This window comes from Sprattus sprattus (assembly GCF_963457725.1).
Source record: "Sprattus sprattus genome assembly, contig: scaffold_55, whole genome shotgun sequence".
NCBI classification, from domain to species: domain Eukaryota; kingdom Metazoa; phylum Chordata; class Actinopteri; order Clupeiformes; family Clupeidae; genus Sprattus; species Sprattus sprattus.
The window spans coordinates 146,815-156,814 of NW_027666726.1; the positions used below are offsets into that span (position 1 = coordinate 146,815).

At 46.3% G+C, this 10,000-nt stretch overlaps 1 protein-coding gene across 1 annotated transcript in view; it reads left to right on the plus strand.

Annotated features, from left to right (window-relative positions):
- LOC308382686 (nephrocystin-4-like) overlaps positions 1-10,000 on the plus strand; it is a gene marked incomplete at both ends in the record, with an annotated part of 48,905 nt that overhangs the window by 12,262 nt on the left and 26,643 nt on the right. Inside the window, 2 exons of the mRNA XM_080861072.1 lie at positions 7,954-8,108; positions 8,838-8,899. Of these exons, the coding sequence (XP_080717198.1) occupies positions 7,954-8,108; positions 8,838-8,899 (217 nt within the window). The remainder of the gene's footprint in view (positions 1-7,953; positions 8,109-8,837; positions 8,900-10,000) is intronic.

Sequence of the window (10,000 nt, forward strand, 5' to 3'; positions counted from 1 at the left end):
GTGGAGGATCGTGGGTTATTCTGGTACTTCCTCTTAGGTCCTCTCTCCCACGGCCCCCTCTGACCCACGCTTCAACAGGCACGTCAATCATACATCAGCTGGAGGGAGGGGCCACTGCGGGCTGGGATGGGAAGGGATCAATATTCCAGCTCTACTGGGGGCGGCCATCCCAGAGGAACAGGGGAACTTTCTTTCCCCTTTATCTCTCCTCTTCCTTTACCTCCTCTTCCTTTCTCTCCTCTTCCTTTATCTCTCCTCTTCCTTTATCTCTCCTGCTCTCTCCTCTTCTCTCTCCCCTTCTCTCTCCCCTTCTCTCTCCTCTTCCTTTCTCTCCTCTTCCTTTATCTCTCCTCTTCCCTTCTCTCTCCTGCTCTCTCCTCTTCTCTCTCCCCTTCTCTCTCCTCTTCCTTTATCTCCCCTTCCTTTCTCTCCTCTTCCTTTCTCTCCTCTTCCTTTATCTTCTCTTCCTTTATCTCCTCTTCCTTTCTCTCCTCTTCCTTTACCTCCTCTTCCTTTACCTCCTCTTCCTTTACCTCCTCTTCCTTTCTCTCCTCTTCCTTTACCTCCTCTTCCTTTCTCTCCTCTTCCTTTACCTCCTCTTCCTTTACCTCCTCTTCCTTTACCTCCTCTTCCTTTACCTCCTCTTCCTTTACCTCCTCTTCTCTCTCCTCTTCCTTTACCTCCTCTTCCTTTACCTCCTCTTCCTTTACCTCCTCTTCCTTTCTCTCCTCTTCCTTTACCTCCTCTTCCTTTACCTCCTCTTCCTTTACCTCCTCTTCCTTTACCTCCTCTTCCTTTACCTCCTCTTCTCTCTCCTCTTCCTTTACCTCCTCTTCCTTTACCTCCTCTTCCTTTACCTCCTCTTCCTTTACCTCCTCTTCTCTCTCCTCTTCCTTTACCTCCTCTTCCTTTACCTCCTCTTCCTTTACCTCCTCTTCTCTCTCCTCTTCCTTTACCTCCTCTTCCTTTACCTCCTCTTCCTTTACCTCCTCTTCTCTCTCCTCTTCCTTTACCTCCTCTTCCTTTACCTCCTCTTCCTTTACCTCCTCTTCTCTCTCCTCTTCCTTTACCTCCTCTTCCTTTACCTCCTCTTCCTTTATCTCTCCTCTTCTCTCTCCTCTTCCTTTACCTCCTCTTCCTTTACCTCCTCTTCTCTCTCCTCTTCCTTTACCTCCTCTTCCTTTACCTCCTCTTCCTTTATCTCTCCTCTTCTCTCTCCTCTTCCTTTACCTCCTCTTCCTTTACCTCCTCTTCTCTCTCCTCTTCCTTTACCTCCTCTTCTCTCTCCTCTTCCTTTATCTCTCCTCTTCCTTTATCTCCCCTTCCTTTCTCTCCTCTTCCTTTACCTCCTCTTCCTTTATCTCTCCTCTTCTCTCTCCTCTTCCTTTATCTCCCCTTCCTTTCTCTCCTCTTCCTTTACCTCCTCTTCCTTTCTCTCCTCTTCCTTTACCTCCTCTTCCTTTATCTCCCCTTCCTTTCTCTCCTCTTCCTTTACCTCCTCTTCCTTTACCTCCTCTTCCTTTACCTCCTCTTCCTTTACCTCCTCTTCCTTTACCTCCTCTTCCTTTACCTCCTCTTCCTTTCTCTCCTCTTCCTTTACCTCCTCTTCCTTTATCTCCCCTTCCTTTCTCTCCTCTTCCTTTCTCTCCTCTTCCTTTACCTCCTCTTCCTTTACCTCCCCTTCTCTCTCCTCTTCCTTTATCTCTCCTCTTCCTTTATCTCTCCTCTTCCTTTCTCTCCCATTCTCTCTCCTCTTCTCTCTCCCCTTCTCTCTCCTCTTCCTTTACCTCCTCTTCCTTTCTCTCCCCTTCTCTCTCCTCTTCCTTTACCTCCTCTTCCTTTCTCTCCTCTTCTCTCTCCCCTTCTCTCTCCCCTTCTCTCTCCCCTTCTCTCTCCCCTTCTCTCTCCTCTTCCTTTATCTCTCCCCTTCTCTCTCCTCTTCCTTTATCTCTCCTCTTCCTTTCTCTCCCCTTCTCTCTCCCCTTCTCTCTCCCCTTCTCTCTCCTCTTCCTTTATCTCTCCCCTTCTCTCTCCTCTTCTCTCTCCCCTTCTCTCTCCCCTTCTCTCTCCTCTCCCCTTCTCTCTCCTCTTCCTTTATCTCTCCCCTTCTCTCTCCCCTTCTCTCTCCTCTTCTCTCTCCCTTTCTCTCTCCCCTTCCTTTCTCTCTCCACTTCTCTCTCCCCTTCTCTCTCCCTTTCTCTCTCCTCTATCTCTCTCTCCCCTTCTCTCGTCTTCCTTTATCTCTCCCCTTCTCTCTCCTCTTCCTTTCTCTCTCCCCTTCTCTCTCCCCTTCTCTCTCCCCCTTATCTCTCCCCCTTCTCTTCCCCTTCTCTCCCCTTCTCTCTCCTCTTCCTTTCTCTCTCCCCTTCTCTCTCCCCTTCTCTCTCCCCTTCTCTCCCCCTTCTCTCTCCTCTCCCTTTCTCTCTCCCCCTTCTCTCCCCCTTCTCTCTCCTCTTCCTTTCTCCTCCCTTTCCTTCTTCCCTTAAACCTCCACCATCATTAGTTGGAGTGCATTTGTTCTTCGGGGCAGGGCATGGTGTTCTCCTCCGTAATGAGCTCATGTGACGACCACTCCCCTGCCTCCACCTCTGCAGGAGACACACACACACAGACACACACACACACAGACACACACACACACACACACACACACACACACACACACACACACACACACACACACACACCAGGAGATGACACCTTAACAGGAGTTCTACTGAGGTGTTTACCCCTCACCACCACTGACTAATGGCTTGTTGACAATGCTGTGTTGAGTGTAACCCCCTCATAAGAATCAACATATGTTGTTCTTGGCAGAGCATGGCCCCAAGCTGCTCTAGCGCAGACTCCAGCCTGCTCCTGTGGTGTGTGTGTGTGTGTGTGCTGTGCTGCTCCTGTGGTGTGTGTGTGTGTGTGTGTGTGGGGGGGGGGGGTGCTGTGCAGTTATGTCTTTGTAGTCCTGTTAGAAATTTGGCTTGCTAATTTCTTGACAGAGAGTAGCAAAAAAAGAAATGTTATGATGGAGAAATTGGCTCTGACTTTTTCCCGTGGAGAATTAGTGTGTGTGTGTGTGTGTGTGTGTGTGTGTGTGTGGGGGGGGGGGGGGGGGGGTGGTATCTGGTATGCTGTGAGGGGTTTTCAGCATGACTGGTTTCTTTTTTCTAAGATATGCAATCATTGCTCAGTTCTATTGATTCTGCACCTCTGATATGCACTAGTTGTGTGTGTGTGTGTGTGTGTGTGTGTGTGTGTGTGTGTGTGTGTGTGTGTGTGTGTGTGTGTGTGTGTGTGTGTGTGTGTGTGTGTGTGTGTGTGTCTGCACCTCTGATACGCACTTGTAGTGTGTGCATGGAACCACAGAGCTGGGATTAGGCCCAGACTAATATAAAAATGGGATTAGGCCCAGACTAATATAAACTGGGATTAGGCTCAGACTAGGCTAATATAAAACTGACATTAGACTCAGACTAATATAAAACTGGCATTAGACTCAAACTAATATAAACTGGCATTAGACTCAAACTAATATAAAACTGAGATTAGACTCAGACTAATATAAACTGGGATTAGGCCCAGACTAATATAAACTGGGATTAGGCTCAGACTAGGCTAATATAAAACTGACATTAGACTCAGACTAATATAAAACTGGCATTAGACTCAAACTAATATAAACTGGCATTAGACTCAAGCTAATATAAAACTGAGATTAGACTCAGACTAATATAAACTGGGATTAGGCCCAGACTAATATAAACTGGGATTAGGCCCAGACTAATATAAACTGGGATTAGGCCCAGACTAATATAAAACTGAGATTAGACTCAGACTAATATGGGTGTATGGCTCCCCTGATCCCATAGCCTTGATGACACTGTGTGTGTGTGTGTGTGTGTGTGTGTGTGTGGTTTTATAAGCAAATCAAGTCTTTTAAAGTGTTATAATGTAATAGCACCCTGCAGCGAAAGACCTATTGGTTTACTTTGGACCAAAGTGAGACATGCTTGCAAATGCTTGCTGATTTCGTTGCCATGGCAACAGTGTAATGAATGGATAAGTAAGTGGATGAAATAGATTAATGGCGTCCATCTACAAAAACAAGTGACCTTAACGTATGATGCGCTCTGGATTCCTCTTCAAAGCACCCAGCACATTAAATACTTTAAATTAAAGATTTATTTTTGTGCCTTTAATCGATAGAGCAGTGAAGAGTGGGACAGGAAATAAGAGGGAGAAGAGGTGGGGAGTTGACAGGAGAAATGACATCAGGCCGGAATCGAACCTGTGTCCTCCATGGGCTTCAAGCCCGTATGTGGTCGGGGCTACTGCTTGCGCCACAGTGCCCCCCAATACTGCCGTCTTAAAGGGGGTAGATCACTGTCGTCCAATCAGCACCCAGCACATTAAATACTGCCGTCTTAAAGGGCGTAGATCACTGTCATACGTACATTAGTGTTCTCACCCACTACGACCACTTAGTGAGTGCAGGTTGTTTTATTCCTTTCCCTAATAAAAGTAATGGCTGTCGCTCTGTTGGATGCGTGCCCTTACCATCACCTCATGTTATTATGCTGTCTTTGCCCTTACCATCACCTCGTGTTATTACGCTGTCTTTGCCCTTACCATCACCTCATGTTATTATGCTGTCTTTGCCTTTACCATCACCTCATGTTATTACGCTGTCTTTGCCATCACCTCATGTTATTACGCTGTCTTTACCATCACCTCATGTTATTACGCTGTCTTCACCATAACCTCATGTTATTACGCTGTCTTTGCCTTCACCTCATGTTATTATGCTGTCTTTACCATCACCTTGTGTTATTACGCTGTCTTCACCATAACCTCATGTTATTATGCTGTCTTTGCCTTCACCATCACCTTGTGTTATTATGCTGTCTTTACCTTTACCATCACCTCATGTTATTATGCTGTCTTTGCCTTCACCATCACCTCATGTTATTATGCTGTCTTTACCATCACCTCATGTTATTATGCTGTCTTTGCCTTCACCATCACCTCATGTTATTATGCTGTCTTTACCATCACCTCGTGTTATTATGCTGTCTTTACCATCACCTCGTGTTATTATGCTGTCTTTGCCTTTACCATCACCTCATGTTATTACGCTGTCTTTACCATCACCTCATGTTATTACGCTGTCTTTGCATGCTAATGGAAATGAGCGGTTGGTTACCGCGGTGACGGCCCAGTATCGCCGGGGCTTGTGGGTAGTGCCGTTAAACAGAAATAGACTGGAGGGGAAATGACAAAGGCAGCTCGGCAAAGATGATTTAAGGAGAAATGATTTCGACCACATGGTTCATCTTCTTGTGTTCGCTCGATAAGGCAGGGCGACAGCTCCGTGAGAGAGATGCAGATAGGGGGGGGGGGGGGGGGGGGGGGCACGGGACAAAAGCTGCTTCTGAAATTGGAAATGGGCTATTTTCACTTCTGTTTGGACTGGACTGTTGACTGCCCTGGATTGCAATTAGACAAGAGAGCGTATGAGGGGTGTGTGTGTGTGTGTGTGTGTGTGTGTGTGTGTGTGTGTGTGTGTGTGTGTGTGTGTGTGTGTGTGTGTGTGTGTGTGTGTGTGTGTGTGTCTGTGTGTGGGTGTGTGTGTGTGTGTGTGTGCGTCCTGCATGCCGATCATTATCTCCGTCGGCAGGCAGTATGAGGTACATGGGGAGACAAATCTGTCTTTTCAGCAGAGTGGTTCAAATTGAGTTCACTGACAGTAGAATGACTTCATTTTTGTGGAGAATTGGGAAATGACTTGTAAACAAACTCAATGTTTTATTCCGTATCATAAATGATACATGAAACTCATTTGGAAGTTCTATTTCTTGTCTTGTCTTTGCCAACAGGCCGAACACCAGGCCCAAGAGCCCTCCAGCTCGGTCCCCACACACACACACACACACACACACACACACCAGGCCGAACACCAGGCCCAAGAGCCCTCCAGCTCGGTCCCCTCACACACACACACACACACACACACACACACACACCAACAGGCCGAACACCAGGCCCAAGAGCCCTCCAGCTCGGTCCCCCCTTTATTCCTTCTGCACTTTCCAGCGCAGGAACTAGTGGGCAGTTCTAGTTCTAGTTCTAGGGTGGCCCACACCTGTTTCCACTGCAGGAACTAGTGGGCAGTAAGTAAGTAAGTAAGACTTTATTTATATAGCACATTTCGTACAAGATTTGCAATTCAAAGTGCTTTCCATAAAATCAATAAAAGCAAGCGGCAGGAGCAGTACATGGAGTAAAAGATAAATACAAAATGATCAACATCGTATCAGAACCTGGTGCAAGTAACAGAGAAATAAATAGTGCCAGATAAAATTAATAAAATGCTTTGGTAAAAAGAAAGGTTTTAAGCTGCTTTTTAAAGGTGTCTAGTAGGCAGTTCTAGGGTGGCCCACTAGTTTCAGGGTGGGTTAGGATGAGGCCTACCCCTAGATGAAATGGGTGCCTGGTGTGGAGTGGGTACTCCTGTGTAACCCTGCAAGTGCTGGCTGGGGCTGGCAGTGATGGTCGATGCTTGTTGGCAGAACGCAATGTGAAGATGATTTGTGAGTTAGCCTGCTTCACGAAGGAACTATCCTGTGAGTTAGCCTGCTTTATGGAAGAACTATCCTGTGAGTTCGCACACACACACACACACACACACACACACACACACACACACACTTAATGTACTTTTCACTTTGAAGTTAAGTCTGGCCTACTTGCCCCTCTATAATGACCCTATTTAGGGTCTAAGTTGGTTATTAAACTTTCAGGAGGAGCCCAGAGCTGAGACTGTCCACACACACACACACACACACACACACACACACACACACACACACACACACACACACACACACACACACACAGAGCCCAGAGCTGAGACGGTCCTGCTGAAAGATTCATGTGGCAAATTGCTGCACTTTTGCAGTGTGAACATGTTGAAGAGGCAGACTTGCACACTAGGGGCATCGTCTATAAAGAAAACAAATACAAAACAAAAACAAAGCAACAACAGCAACAACAACAACAACAACAAGTTCAAAGGAAGCTAAATGTTGCTCGGAGCCTTTCACATGAAAATAAAAAAAATCAGCCTTACACATGATTATATGGATGCTCATATGTGCAGTTTTAAACCTCAAGTATTTTTTTCAGAATAATACAGTCCCCAATCCCCCCCCCTCCTCCCCTTGCCCTTTGCAAACATGTTCATTCAATCATGGCAGTTGTAAATCTGGCCAAGAGTGTTATCAAGAAAGTTTTCTAACGTTACGTTACCCATATACCTGGACACACAGCCATCTCAGCCCAGGACTAACCAGCCAATGATGGATAGATAGATAGATGGATACTTTATTGATCCCGAGGGAAATTAAGGTCATCCAGTAGCTTACACTTACAAACAAACATGAATCACAATAAATACAAAAAACACAATCAATACAAAAACACAAACAATACACATAGAGAGAGCATGTACACGTGGGGGTGGGGTGTTTACATATCACATATACATATAACATTGTGCTTTACTTGTGACAGAGCTGCAAGTAGTGGAAAGTAGTGCAAAAATGTTCATTGCTATCGAAGGCAAACAGCTTCTCACCCTGCTCCCTCTGTTTTCCCAGGTTGTGTACTTCCACACGTCTCTCTTCTCACCCTGCTCCCTCTGTTTCTCCCAGGTTGTGTACTTCCACACGTCTCTCTTCTCACCCTGCTCCCTCTGTTTCTCTCAGGTTGTGTACTTCCACACGTCTCTCTTCTCACACGTCTCTCTTCTCACCCTGCTCCCTCTGTTTCTCCCAGGTTGTGTACTTCCACACGTCTCTCTTCTCACCCTGCTCCCTCTGTTTCTCTCAGGTTGTGTACTTCCACACGTCTCTCTTCTCACACGTCTCTCTTCTCACCTGCTCCCTCTGTTTCTCTCAGGTTGTGTACTTCCACACCTCCCTGATCCTGCCCTGTGTGGTCGCGGTGGTGGAGCTGGTCTCCCTCGACTCCCAGCATGCCTTGGGCCGGGGCTTGGGGATCCTCCAGCTCTTCTCTGGTGCTTCAGATACTCCACTGCTGTCTGGAAGCCAAAGGTTTGGATCGTGGATGCACAGACTGGACACACACATGCTTGATGCTGCTATTGGAGATGCATTATGTCCACATTACTGAAACTACCGTAAATCCTCAAATTGTGGCCGGGGTCTTTTATTTACTTAGGCTGCACAGCGCACAGGTCTGCTTTGTGCTGAAGGACTGATGCTGGTAGGCTACAGTAAAATAGGCTACCGGTACCTTACTTTATTTTACCCCCGGCCTGTATTCGGGCACGGCCTTTATTTGTCCGTATCAACCACGCCCCCGGCTACTACCTGAAGCCCGGCCTCTTATTGAATCCTGGTCTTTTTTTGAGGATTTGATGTTGTCTGTTTTCACCAACCCACACAATCTGCTTTTACCTGCGTGGAAGTTTTAACTTCCATTCTCGATGTTTCATGTGAAAGTTCACACCTTCCGCTTTAATTGGCTGTCAGATCTGTTCTTAGAATGCTCCGACTGACTAGTGTGTCTCTGTTGACGTTGTGTGTCTGATCTCGTTCTTGTTCTCACACACACACACACACACACACACACACACACACACACACACACACACACACACACACTCACACACACATTTACTAGTGTGTCTCTGTTGACGTTGTGTGTCTGATCTCGTTCTTGTTCTCACACACACACACACACACACACACTCACACACACATTTACTAGTGTGTCTCTGTTGACGTTGTGCGTCTGATCTGGTTCTGTTTTCCTCCCAGGATGCCTCTGTACAGTGGGACGCCTCGTGCCTTGCTCACTCCCGGTTTTCGAGACGTTGAACGTGAGTGTCTCTACACACACCACACAACTATTCTTTTATCAGCCTCACACACACACACACACACACACACGCGCACACACACACCACACACACCACACAACTCTTCTTTTATCAGCCTCACACACACACACACACACACACACACGCGCACACACACACCACACACACCACACAACTCCTGTTTTCTCGAAGAGTAAATCAGGAACAAGCAGATGGAATCCTAATTGAAGGTATTTGCATGAAATATACAGAATTAACAGAATTATATAGAATTTACAGACAGTGGATAAAAATAGAAAAAGACCAAGTTTTGGTTGTAAAACAGCTTAGTGGGTATACAGTGTCCTCATAAGGTTACTATTACAGCTTAGTGGGTGTGTGTGTGTGTGTGTGGGTGGGTGTGGGTGTGGGTGGGTGTGGGTGTGTGGTGTGTGTGTGTGTGGTGTGTGTGTGGGCATAATTATAGGCTGCTGTGAGCAGGGGGAGTCTGCAGATACATCAGGTTCAAAGACTGCAGCATATGGAGTTACAATAGTAATATTAATAATAATGAATTAATATAGCTGCAAGCAGCGATGGCGGTTTCCTCCTCCAGACATTGCGAACCAAATGTATTTTTGTGACAATTTGTCATTGTATAGAAAGATCCATGCTGCAGACTTGCCAATGGGATATTACATTTCAAATGCATTACTTTGAAGATCCTCAAGGGCCATGGCTTCAAGCTAAGAGTGAGAAGGGGTGTGGTCATCCCTACATTTCCTTAAATGTTGTGTGTGTGTGCTTGTGCGTGTCAAAGGAGCCTGTCCCTGTGTGTGTGTGTGTGTGTGTGTGTGTGTGTGTGTGTGTGTGTGTGTGTGTGTGTGTGTGTGTGTGTGTGTGTGTGGTTGTGAGAGAGAGAGAGAATCTGGAGCACACACGCGCAATGGAGCAGAGAGAGAGAGACCTTCTACCGAAAATCACCCTAGAAATTAGCCAAGCATGCATGTTTCAAATATTCACCAAAAATCCACTTTTCATCTTACAGTCAACTTTTTTTCAGATTTGTGTACTTAACATTCTCAAGTGTCTTCACATGAACTTGTGATTGAATCAGAGTAT